General features: G+C 38.7%; 2 protein-coding genes across 2 annotated transcripts in view; both read right to left on the reverse strand.

Moving 5' to 3' along the window:
* LOC115434612 (uncharacterized) overlaps positions 1-17,061 on the reverse strand; it is a 52,295-nt gene extending 35,234 nt beyond the window's left edge. The window contains exons 1-2 of the mRNA XM_030156647.1: positions 16,773-17,061; positions 1,053-1,741 (exon numbers count right to left, since the gene is read on the reverse strand). Of these exons, the coding sequence (XP_030012507.1) occupies positions 1,053-1,741; positions 16,773-16,851 (768 nt within the window). The 5' untranslated portion in view covers positions 16,852-17,061. The remainder of the gene's footprint in view (positions 1-1,052; positions 1,742-16,772) is intronic.
* Positions 17,062-19,418: 2,357 nt separating this feature from the next.
* Positions 19,419-25,612, reverse strand: aifm2 (AIF family member 2). Its single transcript, XM_030156909.1, has 9 exons — positions 25,505-25,612; positions 24,194-24,379; positions 23,760-23,875; positions 23,227-23,346; positions 22,958-23,050; positions 22,733-22,841; positions 22,507-22,659; positions 21,797-21,997; positions 19,419-21,654 (listed from the first exon to the last, which is right to left on the reverse strand). The coding sequence occupies exons 2-9, from the start codon at positions 24,375-24,377 to the stop codon at positions 21,503-21,505; spliced, it is 1,128 nt and encodes a 375-aa protein (XP_030012769.1). The 5' UTR covers positions 24,378-24,379; positions 25,505-25,612; the 3' UTR covers positions 19,419-21,502.
* Positions 25,613-27,172: the final 1,560 nt, after the last annotated feature.

Consider the following 27,172-nt stretch of genomic DNA (forward strand, 5'->3'; position numbering starts at 1 on the left):
TTAATTTTGAGTCTAAACGTTCAATCTTTTTAAAAACTTTTCAAAAATCTGTAAAAACAACAACAAAAAAAAGCAAAAATTCAGAGAAAGGCAAATGTAAAGAACGTGTGTGTGTGTGTGTGTGTGAACTTTGAAAAGAATTAGGAGAATAATGTTCAAGAAATCAGTTGGACAAATTATCTTGGCTGAGATTTAAAAAAAAATCCCAAAATTGAAATTTCGCCATGAATCTGCACACTGCACCTTTCCTAGTTGTAAAGAACATGTGTGAAATTTTAAAAGAATTGGGTGAATAGTGTCCAAGGAATAGGTTGGACAAAAATCATAAGTTGAAATTTTCAAAAATCTGTAAAAAAAATCCCAAAATTGAAATTCAGCCATCAAACTGTGCACTGCACCTCTTCTAGTGATACAGAACATGTGTGTCAAATTTGAAAAGAATCAGGTGAATAGTGTCCAAGAAATAGTATCCAAGAAATCAGTTGGACAAATTGTCTAAGTTGAAATTTTAAAAAATGTATTTTAAAAAATCCCAAAATTGAAATTCAGCCACAAATCTGTGCACTGCACCTTTCCTAGTTGTAAAGAGCATGTGCATGAAATTTGAAAAGAATTGGGTGAATAGTGTCCGAGGAATAGGTTGGACAAAAATTGAAAGTTGAATTTTCATAAATTTGTAAAAAAACTATCCAAAAATTGAAATTCAGTCATCAAACTATATACTGTACCTCCTCTAGTGATACAAAACACATATGTCAAGTTTGAAAAGAACTGAGTGAATAGTGTCAGAGAACTCAGTTGTCTAAGTTCAAATTTTTAAAAATGCATTTCTAAAAATCCTAAAATTGAAATTCAGCCTGAAACTGTGCACTGCACCTCTCCTAGTGGAACAGAACATATGTGTCGAATTTGAAAAGAATCGGGTGAATAGTGTCTGAGAAATAGGATGAACAAAAATCTTGGACAGATGGAATTCCTGGTATATCTATAAACACCCCACCCCCACCCCCACCTGTCCTCTATAATAAGAACAATAGAAGTGCAGAGCTTACCTCACTGAGTCTGCAGCACTCGTCCATGTAGTGGTCCAGGCTGTCGCTGGTGGACCTCCTCCTCAGACCTCCCTCTGGGGTGTTTACTGTGGACCGACGCCTACTGCTGTCTGATTGGATGGCTTCTACAGGCTCCTCACACATCTGCTCATCTCCTCCAGGTTTATTATCTGAAGTTCCACACTTGTCCACATCGTCTTCAGAATAAGAGTCTCTGAGTTCTTCTCCAGGTCCGAGTTCTGTTGTATCCACTGAGCCTTCTACCGGTTCACTCTCACAGCCCTGTTCATGGGTCTGTAGTGGTTCTGTCAGACCTGTAGACTCTGAGTTCAGGTTTGCTGAGTCGCAGGAGGACTCTCGGCTGTGGACCACGAAGCTCTGCTCAGACCCGGTGGGTGTGGATGGAGAGTTGGCTCCGCTGGGCAGCTCCACTCCAGAATCCTCCGACTCAAATTTATACAATCTGGGCAGCTGAGAGTCCGAGAAGATGGAGGACAAGTAGTCTGATCCAGACTCCACCTGAGGGTTAGGGGTAGGGTGGACCTCAGAGGGTTTGTTGAGGTCTTGCTCAGAAACAGTCGAGATGGTGGACACAGAGTCATCGGAAATCAGCAGCCGCTCATGAAACGTACTGAATAGTTTCAGTTTGGTCAGAACCACCTCACTGTCCAGAACCGTGTCAGATTTACCTGTTGAAACAAAAAAAAAAAAAACAACAAATCCAGATGTCATGTGCATGGACGTATCTACAACATCAATTTATCCACAGCAGGGATCTCAAACTCCTTTTCTTCCAGGGGCCACATTCTGCCTGATTTGATCTCCAGTGAGTCGGACCAGTAAAATAATAGCAGAATAACCTATAAATAATGACAACTCCAAATTTTTGTCTTTGTTTTAGTATATAAAAAAACCATTAAATTATGAAAATACTTACTTTTATGAATTATCCAAACAAAAAAGATGTGAATAACCTGAAAAAACTGAAATGTCTTATGAAAAATAAGTGCAATTTCAATAATATTCTGCCTCAACTCATCATTTCTACATGTGCATTATGGATCAGATCTACAAAGACACTAGACACTGAGGAACAGGCAGAAAATGGTTAAAATTGTGCTTAATTTTCTTTAGACATTTCAGGTTGTTCATATTTGTTCAGATAATTCACATTTTATTGTTACAGGATAGTTTGTAAATGTAAATATTTTCAGAATTTAGTTTTAATTTTTGCACTAAAACAAAGACAAAAATTTGAAGTTGTCATTATTTGTAGGCATAGTGTAATATTATTTTTTTCACATCAAACCGAGAAGAAAATAGAGTCATTATTTTTTGTTGGTTATTCTGCTGTTATTATTTTACTGTACATCATATTGGTCTGTATGAGGAACCTGACCTAAAATGAGTTCCACAGGCTTGACAGTGGAATTTTTACACTTTGTAAATTCATCCCAGGGGCCAGATTGGACCCTTTGGCAGGCCGCATTTGGCCCCCGGGCCGCATGTTTGAGACCCCTGATCTACAGGCTGAACCGCCCATTCAAACACCTGCTCAGTGCTCCACAGCTCCATGAATGTTGTAAAAACACCTCAAATGAAACAAAAGACCCCAAAATACCTGAGTGTGGGCCAAAGTTAAAGTGTAGCTCTGAGCTGCCAGAGAGTGGATTTACTGGAGTGCAGGTATTTCAAAGATAGCTGAATTATATAATCACTGGCTGAAGTATGGCTGTAAAGACTTTTAAGGGCATTTGGAGAACATGATGAACACACTGTAATATTCTGTTCATCTGATTTAAACACAGAGCTTCATCACAAACTCACACAGTGTGTCCGTATTGATAAGAGTGAATACCTGAAGGAAACCTGAGACCTGCCTCAGTATTATGACCTTCAGTCCAGCTTTGATGTGAAGCTCAGACCATTACAGTCTTTCCCCCAGGGGATATCTGATAGGTCTGCTGTCAATCTAAAAGCATTTCTACACCTTTGTGTTTTCAGAGAACAGCATTTTCCCCTCTGGGGCCCAGGGTTAACATTTAAGCTCCAGGCTGTTGTATTTGTTTGGCTGAAAATTAAACTCATTTCAGTATAAAATGCCTCCAGAGGGTTGATCACACCTCAACAAAAGAGGAGGCTCAGCGACTTCCTGCAGCGCGACTCAGAGAAGTCGCCAAAGCAAATATGAGATTAGAAGTTCTTTGAAGTGGTAAATCCGACATATTTAGGAGGAGGAGGAGGGGGAGGAGAAGGAGAAGGAGGGGAGGAAGAGGAGGAGGAAGAGGAGGGTGAAGAGAAGGGGCATTTTTTAAAATTATTAAATGGAAAAAAAAAAACTCATGAAGTTTATCGGTTTGTGATAAACTGAAGATATGTTCAATAGGGTTAGGGTTAGGGTACAGTCTGGAGTTAGAGTTAGGGTTAGCCCAGCCAGCAGGTCATTGTGGGCTCCAGAAAGGTTACATCTGGGCTGCATATTAGGGTCCCATGTGGGTTTGTCGCCGTTTCCATGGTGGCCCCACATGTGTTTGCCCATATCAGAATCAGAATCTAAATCAGAATCAGAATCTCTTTATTGTCATTGTACCAAGTACAGCAAAACTGAGGTAAAGCTCTCAGGTTCAGTGCAAGAATTTACAGACAGACAACAAATATCAGTAAAACAACAACAAATATCAGTAGAAGGCACAGTTATTTACATTGAAAAATAAAAAAGCATTGCAAACTAAGATATTTATAAAACAGAATTTAAGTCGTGCAAATAACATGAGGAGTAGTGCAAATGACATGAAAGATAAATATTGTGGGATAAATAGTGTGAAGAATAAATAATATGACATATTCAGATCTCTGATTCTGATTCTCATATGGGCAAATACATGTGGGGCCACCATGGAAACTGTAGACAAACCCACATGGGACCCTTATATGCAGCCCAAATGTAACCCTTCTAGGGCCCACATGGACATACTGGCTGGGTAGGGTACATAGTGTACAGTTCGGAGTTAGGGTTTGGGTACAAAGGGTACAGTTTAGAGTTAGAGTTCAGGTTAAGGTACATAGGATACAGTTTAGGGTTAGAGTTAGGGTACATAGGGTACAGTTTGAAGTATGGCTAATAAGAGTTAAATAATCAACTAAAACACTTGTGTATAAACATTAAATGCACCTGTTGTTTCATTCACATTCAACCCATTACAACCATTGAACCACTATTACTATAGTAATAAAGAGAAGATCTGTTTAACAGATAAGGAGGAGATCGACTTCAACTGTTTCATATCTGTAGATGTTAAATTATGATGAAATATCAAGGCTCCAAACTCCAACCTGGTGGGTTTCATTGTGTTCATCCACTTTGACCTGTAATGGATGGGACCTTTTTTGCAGAGGAACTGCAGTACTTGGATGGTGTGCACTGGTACTATTACAGAAAGCAAACAGCAGCAGCTCTGCCATAACACTGATAATAGTCTGACTCACACCAGCTTTGGAAACACGTCTCTTCCCATGTTAAACAAAAGCTCCCTTTTCCCACCATGGTTATACCGAAGAAAAACAAGCACATTTACAGTTAAAAATCAGCTCTCTTGCATTAAACACAGTTTGTCCTCTAATAAAAGGTCAAGATTAAATAACAAAATTCAACAAATACCGCAGTGAACAATTCCATGAAACTACACTATTTACTAACAGGTGTAGGTTAGTGGTGTGAGGTAAATAAGTTTCCTTAAATCCAAGTAAAAACAGGTTGAAACAGAGATAGACGCTGCAGAAACACGATATCATGTTTATTTCATTGTAAATGATTCTGAAAAATGCATAACAAATTTGAGAAATCCAAAGTATTATAAAATTATCATTATCCTACTGATTTTCTTTTGTTATTAATTGTCACAGACTCTGGATGTAATGAGATCTTGTCTGCTGGTATTAAAGAAAAAAAACAAAAACAAAAGCTGCTCATGTTTGAGGAAAAAGCTCTAGCTGTCATCTCTGAAAACAAATTCTGCTCTGTGAAAACTAATTTCCTGTTTTTGGCAAATTGTGGGAAAACTGTGTGCAGTCGTTTCCACTGTGGCATCAGCATGTCACGCTGAGGCTTATTGTTTTAAAGCCATGGCCTCGGCAAGTTGAGAGGATTTAACACTGACTGTGGGTTTATGTCTGTACATAAATAAATTCGAGTTTACGTCATGAAAACGTGGATTTTCTGGTGACGACTTGACAGAATGAAGGTATATGAAACAAATGTAGAAACAGATGTTAAAAATGGACGTTAAGTTTTCAGAAAAATGTAAATCTAAGTCTAAAATCTTTACATGTATACCCAGATTGTCCATAAAATGTCAATGTGACTGAAGACCATGGTTGTTAATATCTGCCATCATCTGGTCTGTGTTTTCCACTTATATGAGATTAGATCCTTTAAAGCCAGTGTAACGGAGCTGTGACGGACTGTAAACTCTGATAACCAGCAGATACACAGGTCATCTCTGAGGTCAGAGATCAGGTTTAATCACTGATCTGCTAATATAGGAGTTACAGAGACACCGGTCACATGGAAAGTGTCTGAATATACACATCCTGTCATTCAACAAAACCCTTGAGTCTCCTAATCTGCTACAGATCTGGATTTTATCACCTTCCATTGACTCTTCTATTGGGAAACAGGTCAAATTTACACAGAAATCAGAGTCTTTAAAACTGTTGACTTCGAAGATGTTGACTTAGGGGGCAAGTTTTAGGGCTAGGGTTAGGGGAAGTTAAGGTTGGGGTTAGGGTTGGGGGGGGTTAGGATTAGGGAGTAAGGATGGGTTTGTTTGGTAAAATATCCATATAAAGGGTTTGGGTTAGGGGACATGTTTTAGGGTTAGGGGTGAGGGGCTTGTTTTAGGGAAGGGGTTAGGGGTGTTGGGGAGTTAAGGATAGGGTTAAGGGGTTTGCTTTAGTACTAGGGTTAGGAGATGTGTTTTAAGGTTAGGGAGGATGGATGGGTTTGTTTGGTAAAACATCCATATTAAGGCTGGGGTTACAAGGTTAGGGTTGAGAGGCTTGTTTTAGGGCAGGGGTTAGGGGGCTTGGGGGTTTGATTTAGTGCTAGGGTTAGGGTTGGGGGGTTTGTTTTAGTGTTAGGGTTAGGGTAAGGGGATTTGTTTTAGTGCTAGGGTTAGGGGCATTGTTTTAGGGTTAGGGGGGTTTGGGGTTAGGGAGGATGAATGGGTTTGTTTGGTAAAACATCCATATTACAGTTAGGGTTTGAGAGTTAGGGTTGGGGGGCTTGTTATAGGGTTTGAGAGTTAGGGTTGGGGGGCTTGTTTTAGGGTTTGAGAGTTAGGGTTGGGGGGCTTGTTTTAGGGTTTGAGGGTTAGGGTTGGGGGGGCTTGTTTTAGGGTTTGAGGGTTAGGGTTGGGGGGCTTGTTTTAGGGTTAGGGTTGGGGGGCTTGTTTAGGGCTAACCCTTTGTCTTAACAACAAACCTCCACTCTGGTTCAATGGATTCTCCCTCTTTCTGTCCCTCAGTTTTTCTTCTACTTTAACGTTAGATTCTTCTGTACTCAGAGTATCTGTTACTTTTATGGAGGTGCAGCCAAATTTCATTACATGGAAATACAATGACAGTAAAGCCTCTTATCTTATCTTCAACATTTTCTCCTCCTCACCCAAGAACTCCACCCACTTGAGGGCCTCAGGCTGAATGACCCTGATTGTGGTGGGCTTCTGGTCAGGGGTGTTCCAGGTTTCATGTACCAACATGTGAAGCGTCACCGCAGCATCTGTTCACCTTAACACGGACCTGTTAAAGCCTCATAAACTGACCCAGTTTTCACCCAATCAGAAGGTCTGATCAGACATTCATTGACCGTTTCTTTCTGAATTGACCTCATTGTGCTTTAAATCTTCTTAAAGTTTTGATTTGTGGTGATTTTAGTCTGAATCGCCTCAGAACAGATCGAACACAGACGACTGGAATCTGAATAATGCTTTATATTATGAGGCAGGTTTCCAACAGCGTTATGTAGGTCAGTGCTGGTCTCTGATCTCACAGCGATAGGAGCAGGTTCTGTTTCCATATCCTCTACTATTACCTGAAGTCAACAGGTAAAGGGGAGGCAGATGGAGAAGCTGCGTCCGACTTCACAGACGTCAGTAGAAACGTGTTCAGTTGACCCACTTCATCACGTTCAGTTTTACAGTTTATGTCAACTGTGAGTCAGAGGTAATAAAACTATCAACACAAGTGAATCATTTCACAGATGAGATACTGGTGAACACTGTCACTACAGGTGACGTCTGGACAAAAGAATTCAAACTGCAGCAAAAACATGAAATGAAAATAAAATAATCAACTAAAACAGAAAATGTTATTATAGGTTAGAAACACTGATAATAATGGGAAAACCAAATGCTGTGTAACTGAAGATGCATCGTGAATATTCAATGAAGTAAAAGTTTAGTTTGAAAAAATGACTTCAAAAATCATTCCAATGGATCCTGCACTGTTTGTTTTAAGACTTTATCCAAAAGGTCATAAATATAACAAAAGTGAACAAATATTAATAGATATGTGTCTTTTACATGCCAAAAGATCCATTGCAATGTTTTGGAAAAAGATTAGCAGGTCGAGTATTATGTACTGGGTGAATCAAACGTTGATAACTTTTCCTTTGAACAGATATACAAAAAGGAACAGACATACAAAAAGGAAGGCAGGATATGTTTGAAAAGATAGGGGAACCTTTTAAGATGTTTGTTAAAAGTGTTGATTTAGTAAATGACAATGAGGAGGAATAAATATTCAATTGTGTAAACCTTACAACAGGGTTAATGAGTTCAAATACCCGTAATTGTAAAAGGGCATTAAATTATGCACAAATGTTTATGACTGAGAAGTTTGTGATGTGTATGTGTATTGTTTATTTGTAATTTTTCTATTTTTTTGTTTTTGCTTATAGCACTTGTAATGTTGCAGGTGCCTTTGTTAATGAGGCACAGGTCTATAAGCTTGTTACAATTGTGTGTATATTTACAAGTGTATGTGTGTATATGAAAAATGTGTTAATAAATATATTGTTAAAAAAAAAAGTTCAGTTTAATGTACACAGTCCAAGTCTGGTATACAACATGTGATATTTTTTTTCATTTATGTACTTGATGTTGTTTTGAAGCTGCTTTCTGAGAGCGAAACTAAATGAAATGTGCAGACGTCGGTCATTCTGAATAATCTGAACAATTTAATGCATTAGTGCAGATTCCCGTCACTTGCTCTGATACTGATCCGCATCAGCTGCATCATCTTTTCTCAATTACAGCTTTAAGAACATTTATTCTCAGTGACAGAACAGCTTAGGAATTTCTTTCCGAGAAACAGGAATGTGGAAACTACGCAAAAGTTCCTGAGCTCTGAATCTAATTAACGGACGGATCAGTGTCTTTTAACCCTTCGCGAGTCTGTTCAGGCCTGTGATTCTCCACATAGTTTCTTTCAGATTTCAGACTAGACAAAGGAGCGTCTTGACTTTAATGACACAGTGAAGTCGTTCCTCCCACTGGGCTGTGGAAGCGGACTCGTTGTCTTTGTGATAAGGTGGTGGCGGTTCAGGTCCAGGTGTGGGTCTTTATCCTCCCAAACACAAACACACATTGTCCTGTAATCGTCTCCACTCTGACTCAACCTGTTTTCACAGTAGGTGTCTGACTAAACCGACAACATGTCATTAAAGCTGCTGTGGATCTGCTGCTGTGAGCCTCTGGTCCACAAACATCCACAAATGGGTTAGATCTGGACCTGAAATAGGGTCAGATCTAAACCTGGGTTAGACCTAGACCCGAGTTATAGTCAGATCTAGACCTGGGTTAGATCCAGACCTGGATTAGGGTTAGATCTAGACCTGGTTTAGGGGTCATTAAAGCTGCCGTGGATTTGTCCTGAGCCTCTAGTCCACAAACGTCCTGCAGCCGTTTCCCATCAGCCCCCTTACATTCCACCACTCCCTACTGTCACTCAGATGGGTTTAAACTCAGGTTCAGCTGGTCCAGTCTGGTCTGAAGAAACTCAAGAGACCTGATCTGCCTGAGGGCTGGATCCTGGAGCTGGATCCAGGGTCTCGGAGACCAGGGGCTGATGGGAGTCTGTCTTTTACACTGATTTCACCTCAGTTAATGAGTCATGTGTCCTTAAAGTATGAAGCTGGTGGATTTGGACCAAAGTTTACAACAGATTTGATGTTTGTTGTTGCGGTTGTTTGTACACTGTAAAAACAAACCTTTAGAATCTACTCAGTTAAAGTGAGGTAACAATTTGCACTCATTTTGGTTGAGTAGATTTTACCCCATATTTTGAGTAAAATGTGACAAAATTTAACAGCTATAACACACTAAAAGAAATCAGGTAAAATCCACCAAACACATCCCAATAGATTACACAACAAATTACTCATAAAAAGTGGGTAATATTAACTCTCAGTTGTTGATAGAAATATGTTCATCCACTTAATTTAGGGCTGGGAGGATCAATCTAAATATTGATAGTATCGATATTAAGGTGTTTGCGTATTGGCATTGGATCGATACTAGCGTGATGAAATCGATACATTTGATGCAGTTTCTATTCTGTACGTCCAGCAAATCACTCAGTTTTCCCCTCTCTCTCTCTCACTCGGAGAATAATGAAACAAAGAAGCAACTGAGCTCATGGTGCAAGAATATGCAACTCAACAGAAATATTCATACAACAAAAAAACTAATCAAAACAGTCAAACACACCATAACGGTGCCATATATTAAAAGAACAACACTTCTTATCAACTCAGAATACTGTAAAACACATAAAAACTGTCCCCACTAGTTTGTCCCAATGAATGCTGGGAAACTCCCCCCAGCTGCTCCTCACGTCACAATATTATGGTGTAGATTTTATATTATTTTAAGTAGCAATTGTTACTGTTAACAAATAGGTAGACTTTAACCAGTCAGAACAGATTTCACTGGCTGACTATTAATGATGATTAAAATGGAACTGATTTCCATAGTTTGTATTTACCAACCCCCAAAACTCTTTTTCACAGTGTAACAAAGAGTGTAAAGTATTCTGTTTGTGACCTGCTCATCATATCCAGGTTTCAGAAAGCTGACTAGTCTTCTCCTCAGTCTGGATTATTCTTCCTACTGTAGCAGAAATTTAGATGGTCGTCTATGTGAACATCTAATCCTAGTTGTTGACCAGTGCATACCAGGTGGGAGATGTTTGATGTCAGAGAAAATGCATCATGAATGCATCATGGGCTCCAGTACCTTTTCTTCTCTCTGTGTTTAATCTTACTTCATTTTCTTTCTCGCAAATTTTTTTTTTAGATCCTTAAAACCTCTGAACAGTGAGACGTGAAGTTTTTCCCAGTCACAGTAAATAACTGATTTTCTATCACGACAGAGCGCACATTCCATTTTTACATCGTTTATCACAGCTGCTTTTCTGAAACAAATGTGATTAATATGTGGAACAAAAAGTACTAATGGAACTAATGTAGAAAACGTGATCATGTGGATTTTAATTGAAAATCATCTTGTTTTCTACAGACATCAGATGGTGTTACCACCTGAACTAAAGGTAACTTTTCCTTCAACTTTTTTTTCTGTATAAACATGAACTAAAACTATGATAAGTGTTTGGTGTCCAACAGAACCTTCTCATTTAAGATCAAATAAGAACAGGATTCTGGTTTAAGCGGAGAATGATCTGATAATATACATATACCTATGCATACTACATGATGTATAAAATTAACTCCTTTGCACATTTAATGTTTCTGTCTTATTTTAAGTTCTCTATGTTTTAGGACCTAGTGGTTCATTTGATCACATTTTAGGTCATTTTTGTTACAGATGTAGTGTTTTTTAAAGGCTGATAATTTGGAACAGAATCAGGATAGCTGTGAAAATGTCCCATTAATAATGTATAATAGTTCTATAAAAAAAGATCAGACTTGTAGGATACGCCGTTGTGTACATATACAGGTTTGTAAATGATTCGTCTCACTGTGGAGCAAAAAACATTGGTGATAAATGTGACTTAAAAAATCAGAAGACACATGAAGTGTCTGATTAGCAAATGTAACAAAGGAACAGGCTGTTTTTAATGACAACAAGAACTGGAAAGAGTTAATATTCAGACAAAAAATGAAAAGGTCATGTAGAAGAACCTTTGGATTCCTAAAATGTGCAGGTTTATTGAGCAGGTGAGTCGTCCAACCCTACTTAACAGGTTTACGTGTTTTCAGAGGATTTCAGGGTAAAACTGTGCTGGTTTGACCCTCAGGCTGAATGTCGGCTCTTATGGCATCTGAACAGGCTCAGACAAGCTGCCTGGTTTTACAGCCCAGGTGGGTTATGGGTAAGCCAGCACTGTTAACTCTCTGGGTGGTCAGATGGAGGAGGATGGACACTCGGCTGTTCATTCATTCATTCAGTTCATGCAGGTACACTGAGATAGAGGTTTGATCTGCAGGAAATTCAGTTGACAATAAACTGGTGAATAAGAAACATGGATAAATAGTAGTGATTGAGTTAATCTAGTAAACACAACAAAACATTAAGACTAGTGAAATGCAAAATTTACAGCAAACAAATCTGCTAAAACCAGAGGTAAAATGTGACGATATTCAAATATATTTATGACATATGTACTGCTTTAAAGTTCAGTTTAATCCTGTTGAGTTCAGTTTAAATGTAGATTAACAGTGTTTAAAGTAATATGAATTTATTCATGTCTTTTTTAATGTTCGGGTTAGGAAAGGTTTTTACGTAAGATCTGATCTGATCAATGATCAATGCTCAGAGATATGAGCATCTAGACCTGGGTTAGGGTTAGTTAGTAAAACTGTCAGGGACACCGAGGCTGTTTGGATCCGGGTTCAGAGCTCCTGCACATTCTTGTCTTATCCTGTTGGTTTCAGTTTGTGATAGCGCTGAACAGTGGTAGGCCTCCGCTAGCTCCGATAAAGAAAGGGAGTCTGGGTAACGTTAGCTGACGGTGGAAAACAGAGGAGTCTGGGTAACGTCCTTAGCTGATGGTTTAAACAGAGGGGGGTCTCTGCTGGACCACAGATCACTCAGGAGTTTCAGGACCTGGTGCATCAGCAAATGTAGACCTTCATTCTGAAAGAGAGATATAGTCCACACAACATCAGCCACAACCAACTGAAATCCAATCATAATGAACCAAAGTCCAATTGCAACAAGCCAAAATCCAACCACAATGAACCGAAATCCAAAACCAAAATCCATCCACAACAAACCAAAATCCAACTACGAGGAACCAAATTCAACCACAACAGACCGAAATCAAAACACAAAAACAAAATCCATCCACAACAAACCAAAATCCAAAAACAAAACCAAAATCCAACCACACTGAGATGAGTTTAATCTGTGACGAGGTCAAACTAAACACTGATGTAGGAAATTCTGGCTTCATTTTCTGTGACCAATCAGTGAGAGGCATCAATCATAACACTGATATATGTCATTTTAATAATAATAATAATGACAATGGTTTAGACTTATATAACGCTTACATTGGATCCATTATTCATTCACTGGTGGTGCTAAACTCCATCTGTATCCACAGCTGCCCTGGGACAGACTGACACAGACGGCCCCTCCCACCACCAACAAACATTCATACATATTCATACACCAGTGTGAGTGACACTGGAGGTGAGGTGGGTGAAATGTCTTGCCCAAGGACACAACAGCACATGACTAGGACAGACAGGGATTTGAACTGCCAACCCTCTGGTTATTGGACAACCCGTTCTAACATTTTCATCTTGTGAGGATGGACTCAGCCGTCATCTGTTTTATGTGTTATTGTTTCACTAAGTAAAAAACAGACTTGTGTTCATGCAAAATAAAAATAATGGATGATTCACCTCATATGAGCCTGTGGTGAAAATGTAAGGAGTATAAAAAATACTTCAAATACAATACATAAAAATGCATGAGTTACAGAAGAATAAAAGTAGCTATATTTAGTATTTAGTAAGTATTTGTAGACTCTTATGTTCTACCTTTAGGCTGTAAAAATGCAGACTCTAACAAACTGGTTGTTCTCCATTTTTTCAGCCTCATAAAGCAGAAAACCTCAGATTTCTGTCCAGTCTTTCAGTGTTATTTCATCCAGACTCAGCTTTCCTCTTCAACCTAAACAGCGATGAAACGATAACAGACAAACACAAGAGAAGCGCCAATAAAAAGCTGCTCCCCACTGCACTGTACACAATGTAAGTGTTATCTTTACAACGGGCCTCTTCTTCCTCCTCTGAGGAACATGGCAAACAATGTGAGTGCTGTCAAATAGAGCACAGAGCTGCTCAGAGTCTCAACAATGGGCAGATTTATCCTAACCCTAACCCTCCTCCCACCGCCGGGCGGCCGCAGACTCTGCAGCTCAGCAGGTGTGGACGCTTGTACTGTAAATACGCCGACGGAGAAATCTGAGAGAGGAATGTGAGGCAATCTGACACTGGGATGAGAAACAAACAGGGATGAACCGGAGATCTGCAGCCGAGATTTACCTCCAATGATCACATGGTGACAGGTTTTACAGAGTCAGCCACGAAACACAGGGTTAGGAATAGGGTTAGGGTTAACCTACCACTAACACTAACCCAGAGGAAACAGAAGGTTAGGGTTAGGGTTAACCTACCACTAACACTAACCCAGAGGAAACAGAAGGTTAGGGTTAGGGTTAACCTACCACTAACACTAACCCAGAGGAAACAGAAGGTTAGGGCTGGGGTTAGGGTTAGGGTTAACCTACCACTAACACTAACCCAGAGGAAACAGAAGGTTAGGGCTGGGGTTAGGGTTAGGGTTAACCTACCACTAACACTAACCCAGAGGAAACAGAAGGTTAGGGTTAACCTACCACTAACACTAACCCAGAGGAAACAGAAGGTTAGGGTTAGGGTTAACCTACCACTAACACTAACCCAGAGGAAACAGGGGGTTATGGTTAGGGTTAGGGTTAGGGTTAACCTACCCCTGACACTAACCCAGAGGAAACAGAAGGTTAGGGTTAGGGTTAGGGTTAGGGTTAGGGTTAGGGTTAACCTACCCCTGACACTAACCCAGAGGAAACAGGGGGTTATGGGAAGCCTCAGTCTAACCCTAGCCCATCACCAGGAGTGAACTGACAGTGTGTTTTAAAGGAAGCCTCACCCTAATGCAGTGTTTCTCAACCTTTTTTGAACAAAGCCCCACTAGCTAACTAACTAACTGTCTAACTGTCTAACTAACTAACTGTCTAACTAACTAACTCACTAACTAAATGACCACACCCCCCCGGGTTGAGACCACTGATCTAACGTAATGCTTTAAGTTCTGATAAAGTCTGCATTTCAATTCAGTCCTTGTATTAAAGCAGAATGACATGTGATTCTAAGGGCCTTCACCATTTTCAGGTGCTTGTGTCTTTATTTGATCTTTATTTGACTTTATTTGATCATATTTAATTTTACCGTATTTTATCTTGATTGAGTTCAGCTGGTCTAATATAATAAGGCTACGGTTGTATAATAACAGATTTGTAACGTTTCCTTCCCTCATATTAAACTCATTTAACCTCGGTTCTTCTGCTGCTTTTGTCTCATATACAAAGAGTGATTAGAAGATGCTTGAATTTCCTCGTTGTTTAGACTGTTCCTCTGTGACAGCTGTTATTCTATCCCGTCCTGATTTTACAGCAAACACATGGAGCAGGTCAAATATACATGTGTTTTATTGTTGGAGAAACCACAGCTCAGACTATGTTACAGCTCAAGTTTAATTTACATCAACTATTGAGATGTGATGAGGAGAGTTTATGAACCTTCACACGGGTTTCATCCTTGTGACTGTTTACATGGTTCATTTTATGACTTAAAATATGAGAATGCTGTTAAAACCCTTATTACACAGAATGATGGAGACGTTTCTGTGACTGGAGATGTGACGGATCTGCTTCAAAACATCTCTTAAAGCCTTTTACAGCTTTTACTCGTTAAATAAGAACAGAACAAAGCCCAGAGTTAATCAGCTTTTAGAAGATGAATACAGAAGAAACAAATGAAAGGAGGCAGTGATCACGTCAGGATCAAATACAACGACCTGCACAGATGGATGTAGTAGGAGTAGGAGTAGGAGTAGTACTGACCTTCTACTGCAGTAAAAGTACAACATATTGAAATGTAAATGTGGTATTTCAACATTTAAACGCCTCTGATGTCTCATTCTCCATGTGAGTTGTAGCTTCATACTTAGAGTTAACCCTAAACTAGAAGGTACAGGAGTACCGATCAGTTCTACAGTTCTACACCCAATGTCTGTATGGTTTTAGCTTCAGGTCAGGTAAAGCACTTTGGTTAGGGTTCAGAAAAGGTCCTAGTTCAGTTTAAAATCCAATAAAAACGTAGTATTTTTCAAATCTGTATTTTAAACGAAACACTGGGATTTTTTTTCTAAAGTGAATCATAAACAGTTTAACCCATAAAGACCCAAACATCTCTTACCAACCAACGGCTTCTGCTGATGTAAACTGTTTAATACCAGTTGATCCACTAATCATATCAATACATGTAAATAATTGGTGTAAAATACAGTTTGTCATTTTTTCATGGTCATCAGATATGACCCATTTGGGCGTTCAGAGGCTCCGTAGTTACCATGGAAGCACAGTCATCTTCTACAACATTGATTCACCAGTTAAACCCATGGAGCTGGATCAGTGACAGTGGATGGACACACTGGGTTTATGTTCAGTTAATGATATATTTTACTGAAATAGTCATTTTCTCGGCAGTTTTCACTGTTTTTGATATAATAACCCTCAACTTTAATCTGAGCTTTTATGAACATCGACATGGTCAGTAAATTAAATACAGGAAAATACTTGATTTATACCGATAGAATGCAAAATACAGAGGGTAATATCATAATAAATGGAGATAAATCACTCAAGAAAGGTTAGATATAGAGAAAATTTCATTTGGGAACTGACACAAAAATAGCACTGGACTTTTATAAGTAAATAACGTCTTTTTTTTCTTTTTTCTTTTTTTTTTTTTTACAAAAGAACACAATTTTTTAAATAAACTTTTGCTGATAAAACCTAAACCTAAACAAAATATACACACTATTTTTACCAATTTACTTTAACCACATGTTAATCAGCAACAGTTAGTGAAAAAATAAACCCTCTTCATCTAACAAAGAGACATCAGTTATCAACTACCACTCAGATCAATGTGTATTTTGACAGATAAATGTAGTGACGGGAAAAGTGCAACATGTGGAGTAGAAAATACAGGAAATATTCAAGTATAAGTACCTCAGATGTGTATTTTAATGCAATACTGCATTAAAAGTTTTAAGTTAAATTCCATGTCTGGAAGTATTTGTACTCACTAAAGCAACTCCCATGTAAAAATACCAAGCTACACAGACATGAATGTATATTTACAAGTTAACTTATTATTGGATAAACTACAAAAATGATCAAAATCCACACATGAGACTTGAACTATATGTGTCCTCAGGCGTCTTTAAGATCCACAATGAGAAGAACCAGTTGTTTTTTGCTGACAGTAAATAAATGTGAGACCAGCAGAGCAGTAGAAGTGTAAGAAACAGTACAAGTAGCTCTGACACAACTGAGATCAGATGGAAAAGCTGAACGTACCTTTTCTCCACGGAGTCAGGATGGACAAGGACTTGTTCCAGCTGATCACCAGACCAGCCTTCCTCCTCTTCACACTCATGGTCGAGTCAAAATCCCAGAGTTCCAACAAACTGCCAATGTGTCGACAAGATGATGAAGTTTCAGAGGCTTTTCATCCTGACGTCAGGGTTCGGATGGAGTTGAAGACCCCCACCAGCCTCCTCATGGTCCCTGATCCTGGACTCCCAATGAAGACCCAGTCCCAGTCCTCCAGCTGAGCAAAGTGAGGAGGGTTGAGCTGTACCGGCAGCATGAGGAGGAGGAGGAGGAGGAGGAGCAGTAGGCGGAGCAGGAAGAGGAGTCTGATGACCACTTAGATTTACACTGAAAACCCCAGAAGAAACAGAGTGAGGAGGGCTGAGCTCCACAGAGCAGTTCAGAACCACAGAGCAGTCCAGAACCACAGACCAGTTTTAAACAGTATCAGTTCATTCATAGTTTTATTGTTTTAAAGTGAATAATTAAATCATTGGTCGTTAAAGATCCATCCGTTTTTAATGGGTTAATATTGACTTTCTCTTATATTTGATATCAACATTTTTAACTAATTTGTTCTTGTTGTTTTTGGACATTTGTTGTGTACATTTAATTCAATTACATTTTATAGAAGACCCATAAGATGGATGTTGGAGGAATTACATTTAATTTGCAATCACTTTCTATTCTTAAACAAAAACCAGTGAATTTATATGTATTTATGTCATTTACTTGTACAAATGTTTTCAGAATTCATTTTGAGCCTAATAATCAAATGTGAGTTTTGCTGCACATTGTTATAAAAGCTATTAAAAACAGCTCCCATTAAGTTTGTAAACTTCAGATGATGTGTTTCTGACGCGTCAATCAGACATTATTCAGTGATACTAGTTAATGAATAAACAAGTATTTCATGAGTCAAATCAATATAAATTCCACTGTGATGAAACGTGTCCTGGTTTGTTGGCTCTGAAACATCCGATGGTCCTGAGGGCCACATGACTTTGGGTGGAGACGTTAAAGTAAACTCATGTTAAATCCACGGCTGATATTGAATCTGTGTGAAGGATTTACTGAATGAAAGTCAGCTGATCTACTTTATCTGGATCTATTACAACAATACATGAGCTCAGCTTAAATGACACCAGATGAAAATACACCAGGAAGTCAGGCATTTTAGAAAGTAATCTAATCACAACATCCAAATTAAATGGAAGAAACAGCAACACATACAACAGCCAATTCCTCTGTGAATCCATCAAATATCCCAAAAACCGTGCATTAACAGACTGTGAAGCCAGTGTGTTAGGGTTAGGAACAGGGCTAGGGTTAGGGTCTAGTCTCACCAGTATTTATCTCTGTGACCTTCCGTCTCTCACCTGTTTCCCAGTCTGTCATCACCGTCTATATTTCACAATTAACATCATTCCATCATCAGTTCATCATGTCCTCCATCCTCCAGGAAAACACTTTTCTTTTTGTTGTAGTACCACGTGTGGCCACTGGGGGCATTAACATGAAATCTATGTGATGCACTGGGATCCAGGAATTTTTAAATTATATCATTACTATTATTATTCATTCATTCATTACCTGAATTTATTGAATGTATCATTATTATTATTATTGCTATAGATTCATTTAATGATAAAAACAACTTTACAGCCCTGTGAGATGAAAAACTCACAAAATCCTTCAATCCATCTGTTTAGACATGTGAAATACAGCACTACCTACTGACCACGTGAAACAGTCTCGTACAATATATTTACGACAAACACTTGAGTGAAAATTCAGAGCTTTTTTCTGATTTCTTGAGTGTGCTTAAAGTTTCTTTATTTAGGTCCGTGCGGTTTAGAACAGAGGTCGACATTCGCCGTCTGAACGTCATTTATGTTCTGAAACTAAAGGTTTCAAAGGTGGAAATCACATGTGTGGAAACAGCATGCTTGAACGTGTTTGAGCCAAAGTCTGTCATTAAAAAGAGCTTGTTTTCTCTAAAAATAACAGTAGAACAGGTGGAGACACCCAGTGTTTCATGTCTAAAACCCCCTGAGCAGTGTTTCATAGTTGTTCAACATACAATAAAGACTTTCTGATCAATAACAGAACAATACACTCCATAACGGAACAGAAGAAAAACAACAACAAAAAAACTATATAGGAGGGTCAGTAATTTACCTCAACTCATTCACATTTACTTCAGTTCCATCATGTTTTTTTTAATTTCCTTTTGGTCTGATTATGTCATTTATGTCAGACTGTAAATTGTCCTCCATTTTGTCCACATGATGCTGACAATGTGGAGGTGTTTGGTCTTCTCTAATTCTTCCCATCAGCCCCAGCTCTAACTGATAAGGCGCTAAAGGTCTGAGTCGGAGTTGTGTGGTTTGGCTGCTGCTTTCAGAACCATGCAGGGCCAGAGGTTCCATAATATTATCAGAATTCATCATGTTCCTGAGAACCAGGACTTCAGAGGGATCGGCAGAGTCCGTCCTGTGTGTTTTGGCTCGTCTGAATCCAGGAGAAGATTCAGGGATAAGAGAAACCATGTGTGTGTCCAAACAGCCTGTGTTCTGTTGAATTAATACTTCTGCAGCTGATAAAACAACACAAACACATGTGGACCCGATTGGATGTGATTTATTCCATGGGACCAGGTTCACTGCACACCTGTCCATGTTTTATTAATTTAGTCATGAATCATAACGGAGTCGAACAACATTTTAACACTTTAAAGTCATTACAGTTTACAAAAGTTGGTTTTTATTTGGGTCTGAGCTTCAATAGCAGAACAGCCGTCTTGTAATTATTCAGATTGTTATCATTGTTTTTTGACAAAGGGTCACATTTGGAGGCCCAAAACCCTGCACATGCATCGGAAGAGGTGAAGGTGTTTATGGGTTTGGAGAAACAGCACCACATCGCCCTCTACAGGAATAAACCGGGCTCTCATTCAGTTTCAGATGAAACAGATCTGGTCTACACAAATGAAACCCAAATAAACCAAAAGCAAAAATGGTCTGTGATCACAATGAATTTTTTTATTGTTTTAATTTTATATAAAAAATGAAGAAAAAAAATGAAAAAAACAAATGAAGAAAAATGAAATGGCACAGGCTTTCTGTATCCATGGAACAGTGTTTCCCATACAAAGGTTTATGGTTAAGGATAAGGGTTAAGGGTTAAGGATAAGGGTTAGGATTAGGGTTAAGGGTTAAGGGTTAATGTTAATGTTAAGGGTTAGGGTCAGGGTTACAGTTAAGGGTAAACGGTTAGGGTTAAGGGTTAGTGTTAGGGATGAGGGTTATGGTTAAGGGTTGTAATTGGGGTTAAGGTCCCTTACACTGTCTGGTTGTTGGTTTGTTTAAAATAAACGTGAGTGAAGATTTGATACTTTTCTTTCTTTAGGATTACGGTTAAGGGTCAGTGTTAGGGTTAATGGTTAGGGATAAGGGTTAGGGTTAAGGTTAAAGGTTAAGGTTAAGGGTTAGTGTTAGGGATAAGGGTTAGGGTTAAGGTTAAGGGTTAAAGGTTAGGGTTAACAGTTAGTGTTAGGGTTAAGGTCCCTTACACTGTGTGGTTTGTTTAATCTTTTTAAAATAAATGTGAGTGAAGATCTGATGCTTTTCTTTCATTTAATTGTCTTTTTTTTTAAACTTGTCTCTGGTGTTCATTGACTGACGATCATCTTCTCCAGCAGAACGTTGTTAATGTCCATCACTGACAAACTGGGACACATCTGTGACATTAACAGGTGTTTTTTTTTTTATACAGCACACCTGGTTTTAGAGTGTGTGTGTGTGTGTGTGTGTGTGTGAGTGTGAGTGAGTGAGAGACAGAGAGAAAGAAAGAAAGAAAGAGAGAGAGAGAGAAGAGAGAGAGAGAGAGAGAGAGAGAGAGAGAGAGAGAGAGAGAGAGAGAGCAACATTTCTGAAATCAAATCACAGTTCAATAACAGAAAACGTTCAGTGAACATTATTTTATGGAGTTTAAAGCACTAATACCATGTCTGTGTGTCCTGATACTTTCTGCATCAAATACAACTTCAGTAATTGTACACAAACATTCCAGTCGATTGCTACAACACTTTCTGATTAACCTGCTCATTTCATTATCATTTCTTTTATAAATCTACAGGCTATAATAGTTTCATTTGACGTAGATTGTACTCAGTATCATCTTCTACAAATTAAAGAAAAAAATACATTCTCATGTTAGAGAAGCTGCAAAATGTTGGATTAATAAGGAATCAGAGGATTTATGACATTATTGAACAGTTTCATCAAATATGAAGCAGTAGATACAGTACGCTCTTATAACATATATAAAATGTAATAGATTTATGTTGAATATATACCTAATGGTAATAGAAATAAACTGCTAAATAAAGTAAACTCTGTCTATAAAACTCAAAGTAGAGGTGACTTGATATATTTTTAATTAATCTTTTAATTAATATTAATGTTGACATTCAAATCAGTCTATTCTTTGTTTGTCTAATGTATTTTATTGAACGTAATAAACCAACAAGAAGGAGGATGAATGGAAGGAAGGCACAAGAACTCTGACCTTTGACCATAAATGACCAGATTTTTGGTCCAGCCTCAGCCTCATAGCTACAGGATGTCATGGAGATGTGATGCTGTGCGGGTTCATCCAAGGATAAAGACCGGGTCTCAGGTCCTGAGCGAGGTCTGAGGAAAATGTTCAGGTCACGGTTGTTTCTGCTCCATTTCCCTCCAACTCTTCCACAGCAGAAGATCTCTGCTTTTCCCCAGAGCGACAAGGCATCGAGGCAGACGCAGCCCGTTGAACTGACCCACGCCGTCATCTCGACCCATCGCCAGCAACATGGTGACACTCCCTGCAGCATCACAAACATGGAACGGACGAAATGAAACGTCATCAGATAAATGGAAATGTCATCAGGCAAAAGGAAACACCCTCAGGTAAACACTGACTTTCAGATGATGATGAGGCTGAGGGTGGAGGGTGAAGGGAGTTACCTGTCCGATAAGACGTCAGTGGTTTGCCACTCAGACTATTGCTGATATTGCTAACAGCGACGGCGGCATGCAGTCCGGCATGGTATGCCATCTTTGGCTCTGCGATGTTGGCACAGTCGCCCACAGCGAAGATGTTAGAAAAACCTTGAACCTGTAGGTGTTCATTGACCTTCAGAGCTCCGTCATCAGCCAGACAATCGGCTGCAGAGACAATGAAATGGAGACACAGAAACAGATACATCGGACACGTGTCCACGTCGAATCTCCTGGACAGACCTTCAGGTTGGACCATGAACATCTCAGAAAGACTGTCTACTGAATCTAAAACCAACTGAGCAGATCAACCAATCACATGTGATTGTGGAGGGGTGAACTACTCCCCCAGAACCAAAGACACCTTTGAGCGGACAAGCTCCAACTATGTCCATCCAACGTACAGCACACAGACCACGGAGGACAGATAGACCATGTTTCTACTCACTGATGGATGATGTCTCTACTGACAGATGGACAATGTTTCTACTGACATATGGACAATGTTTCTACTGACAGATGGACGATGTCTCTACTGACATATGGACAATGTTTCTATTGACAGATGGACGATGTCTCTACTGACAGATGGACCATGTTTCTATTCACTGATGGATGTTGTCTCTACTGACAGATGGACAATGTTTCTACTCACTGGTGGAGCTGTTTCTACTCACCCAGGTTAGATGCGTAGGCTGCAGAGTTGACCCTGACTCCGGTGCAGCAGATGATCAGGTCTGTGGTCAGAGTCAGGCCTTTATCTGTGGTGACCTCAGTGTTTTTTCTGGTCACGTTCAGCTGCAGCTGCGACAGGTTTGTCACCTTCTGCCCTGAAACACCAACATCAGGTTGACACACCTGTAAACCTGACAGAATGCACATGTGTGCTCAGGTGAGTCATACCCAGCAGAAGCTCCACCCCCTTCTCCAGAAGAACCTCCTTGGCCTGTTGTCGAACACTAGGGAGCAGCTCTGAATCTGCCAGAGCTATCCTGGAGTGGACCAGAACCACCTGAACACCAGAGAGGAAACACCACCATGAGCAGGAGTTGAACCTGTTGTGAACCTGGAGGTGAAGGTCTGATGTAGAGTTTAGAGAAACAGTTTCACTTTTACTGAGTTAGTCACCTTCTTCTGTGGATATTCCGTCTTTATCTCTGCAGCCATCTCCACTCCAGTGGAACCTCCACCGATCACCAACACTGAGTCTGCAGCCTGCATCTGAACGCATCACGCATTAAACACATAACAGTAACACGAAGGTGAACAACACAACAATATCAGGATGTAAACACCACAACAATAACACAATGTAAATAACACTTGTATGTCTGGTTGTTGGTTCCACTGATCTCTGATCTGTTTTCATGCAGGTTTTTCTGGCAGTCGGTCTGTACCTGAGTGACCATGTCGTCATAGGCCTGGATCGCCGTCTGAAATGATGCCTCTGTGTTGAACTTCCCAGGAAATGGACCATCAGTCCCAGTACACAGGATCAGGTGGGTGTACTGGATCTCCTGCAGGGCCACAACATTACAAACTCATTTCAGAATGAGGTTCTGAAGGACCAGGATCACAGCACCAAACTGGTGAAATAATGTCATCCAGCAGATCCAGACGAATGCACCCCCCCACTCCCCAGGTTCCAGGTTCACCCATTTTAGTTACATGTTCTCAATAAACCACTTTTGATCCAATGATAACTTTTATCTATGACTGTACATTAATTTCACTGAGACAAACCTGGACAGAAAACACAACCTTAAACGTTTTCAACAGTTTTTACTAGATTAAACCACTAGATGGCAGCAAACTAGATCTTTTGACTGTTTTAACTATATTTGGTGAGGGTGAAGTGTATTTTTAAGGATCTAGAACCAGAAACAAGCAGATCATTAAAGGGTTAAAGTATCTCAGTGTAAAACCTGACCTGTCCATCGCGTAGAATGACCGTCTGTCTGTCAACGTCCACTTGTTCAACTCTACCCTGAACAAAACTGTCCTTGAACGTCTCAGCGAACGGGATGAAGGTGCTCTGAGCAAAGCCTGGAGGACACCACAGGGTCAAAGGTCACAGCGACAGGGGTCATGAACATTAAACATGTGATATATGTGACATGAATATTAAATAAACCCACGATATGTGACATGAATATTAAATAAACCTGCAACATATGTGACATGAATATTAAATAAACCTACGATATACGATATATGTGACATGAATATTAAATAAACCCATGATATGCGACATGAATATTAAATAAACCCGCGATATATGTGACATGAATATAAACCCACGATATATGTGACATATATTACTTAAATACATGTGCTGTGTCGGTGGGACGTGGTTGGTTTTACCGGGTTGAACTGACGCTCGCAGTGACGCCACATTGTGATGAAAAGCATCTCTCATATCGATCAGAGTGAAAGGGATTCCTTCAGATTTCAGACCCTGAGCAGCAGCGATGCCCCCAAATCCCCCGCCGACCACGACCACACGAACCCCCTGGAACCGGTCTATGGAGGACGACTGACCCCCCATGTCTGTGACACAAAGGGTGAAGTTAAATTTCATCAAATGGACCAAGGCAAGGTAGGTTTATTTATATAGCACATTTCATGTGCAAGACAATTCAAAGTGCTTTGCATGAAACATTAAAAGCATTACAGCAGAAGGCATGGGAAAAACAAACAAACAAAAATCAGAAAAATAGATAAAACGGATAAAAACTTTTTGCTTAAAAGGAACAGTGCAGATCTGAACTGTTGAATAAAAACTATTCAAATGTAGCTGAGAACAGATGGGTCTTTAACCTGGACCAGGATGAAAATGGAGCTGCGGACAGTTGTACAGTTTTCATATTACATTAAATTAACTAAATGAGTTCAATCTATTTTATTCAAGAGTTAAACATGTTTAAAAGTCCAAATTTTTACGTTTCTGCGTTGGTACTGTCTGACCCAGTTCTACTTTCGATTCATATTCAATTCAATTCAGTTTAAGTTCAATTCAATTCGTTTAAGTTCAGTTTAATTTATAGAGCCCAATATCACAAGGTCGTCACACAGGGCTTTACAGAAATTGTTGAATTGATAAACAAACAAACAAACAAACAAAATTAAATAAAATGAAAAAAAAAAAAAAAAAAAAGAAAATGAAAATGAAAATAACCAGTCTTATTTTTACAACAGTATTTTAATCCATATCTACTGGACCAAAACACTGAAACTGGTTTATTACAGAACAGCAAGGAAGATATTCAGGAATAAATACATAAACTTTTTTTTTTTTTTTGCTGTATCATCTTCTTATTAAAACACGCCATTTATCCAGTTTACACATCCACTCCCTCACAGGTCAACCCTGTTACTACATGCTACAACACAGACTTGAACCAGGTCTGACCAACAGTTCATACAGAACCTTAACCATGACATACATCAACTGTAAATGTTTATAATAAACTCGCTGTGTGTCTGAATAAATTAGCTGCTGCCTTTTTCGGTTTTGCGTTTGTTGCTGTACGTTAGTATTTATTCAGTGCTCAGCTGTTTCTAAAGTTAACGGTAAACCCTTGAGTTTCTAAGAAATGCTTCCTGTTGCTTCATAATCTCAGAAACTTTCAGATCGCGTGATTTCCCACTCACTGCGGTGGTACATGAACTCACCTGCTCAGGTTTTAACTGTACTTTTTCAGATTTTAATGGAGTCTTCGTTAATTCTTCATCTATTCTTCATGTACGCTGTTAAAACATTGACAGGGTTGTTGTAATTGACTTCCTCCTCTGGTCACACCTCTTATGATAACACCAGCCATCAGCCAATAATAGCTTTGCTGAGTTCAGTGACCGTAGGAAATTTAGCTTCCATCAGTTATGTTACAATACATAACGTTTTCATCACATTTTCAACTAGTTTAATCTTTAAACTTTTGCATTCAACTTTGAAATTCTATGTTGTGTTTCATTTTTATTATCTTTACTCATACATTAATCACATTAATTTCAATGAGACATTAATTTGATCTTTTACTTGTTTCTTCATGATTCTATTTTGTTTTTGCAGTTAAAAATGCTGTAAAACTGACATGAAAATTAAACAGAAATAGATTAAATATATTCACTGCTCAGGTAAACAGTGTATAGAATATATAATATTTTACATCTTTTTATTCTTTTTGTTTTTATTGTGACGACTGTGATGTGACATTTTCATTCACATGTTAATATTTTCCTATCTATCTATCTATCTATCTATCTATCTATCTATCTATCTATCTATCTATCTATCTATCTATCTATCTATCTATCTATCTATCTATCTATCTATTAATTATTTAGGAAATTTAATTTAATCAACGATGTTCTAATTTATTCCTACAGTTTTACAGTTTAAACAAGTGACAGTTTTATGAATAAGTTTTTATATTAATGAATTCACAGGAAATAATAGCCCTATGAGATCAAATAAAATGTTTGATAACACAATTGTATATACGGTACTGAGAACTTATATCTAAGAGATTGATAGAAGATATTAAAAAGAGATGTTTGTTTTTTTCCACAGGTCCTGTTGTTCTGTGGATAAAAAAAACAAACAAACCTGGTACTAAATCAATAATAGTGACATATTACAAGTTATTATGGGGAACTGGAGACATCTTTAATATGATTAACAACTGCTGTTTAACTCAGTTTAAGGTTTTTTTCTGAAAGTCTTTGTACTTTAACACATGTTTAAATGATGAACCCGGTTCTGGGTTGGACTGGGTTAAATGATGAACCCGAGTCTGGTTCTGAGTTGGACTAGGCTAAATGATGAGCTTTTGAGTTTGACCATGTTAAATGACGAACCTGGGTCCGGTTCTGAGTTGGACTGGGTTAAATGAGGAACCAGGTTCCAGTTCTGAGTTGGACTGAGTTAGGCTATATCAGGGGTGTCAAACTCATTTTAGTTCAGGGGCCACATTCAGCCCAAAATGATCTCAAGTGGGCCACTCCAGTAAATAATAACAGTGAAAAAAGTTACATTAAATGATGATAATGTTTACATCTACAAAGTTTCCTTAAAAATTTGAATAATAGGAACAACTTGAAATGTCTTAAGAAAAATAAGTGCAATTTAAAAAATATGCCTCTGTTTATCATTTACACGTGTACATTATAACTTACAGATCACGGTAGATCTACATATACTCATAACATTTAATAACAGTGTTGGTAAAATTGCATTTACTTCTCTTAAGACATTTCATGTTGTTCATATTTGTTCAGGTTATTCAAAATTTTTGTAGAAGTATAGTTTGTTAATGTAAACATTTTCATGTAATTTAACCT

This window comes from Sphaeramia orbicularis, chromosome 15 (assembly GCF_902148855.1).
Source record: "Sphaeramia orbicularis chromosome 15, fSphaOr1.1, whole genome shotgun sequence".
Lineage (NCBI taxonomy): Eukaryota > Metazoa > Chordata > Actinopteri > Kurtiformes > Apogonidae > Sphaeramia > Sphaeramia orbicularis.

What these genes read in the sequence shown, in the direction of transcription:
- aifm2 (XM_030156909.1), bottom strand. Translation starts at nt 24,377, where the DNA reads ATGGGGGGTCAGTCGTCCTCCATAGACCGGTTCCAGGGGGTTCGTGTG. An exon ending in CGGAATATCCACAGAAGAAG is followed by an intron (nt 22,842 to 22,957) that starts GTGACTAACTCA and finishes TCTGGTGTTCAG; the next exon opens with GTGGTTCTGGTCCACTCCAG. An exon ending in AGCCTACGCATCTAACCTGG is followed by an intron (nt 21,998 to 22,506) that starts GTGAGTAGAAAC and finishes TTGTCTCTGCAG; the next exon opens with CCGATTGTCTGGCTGATGAC.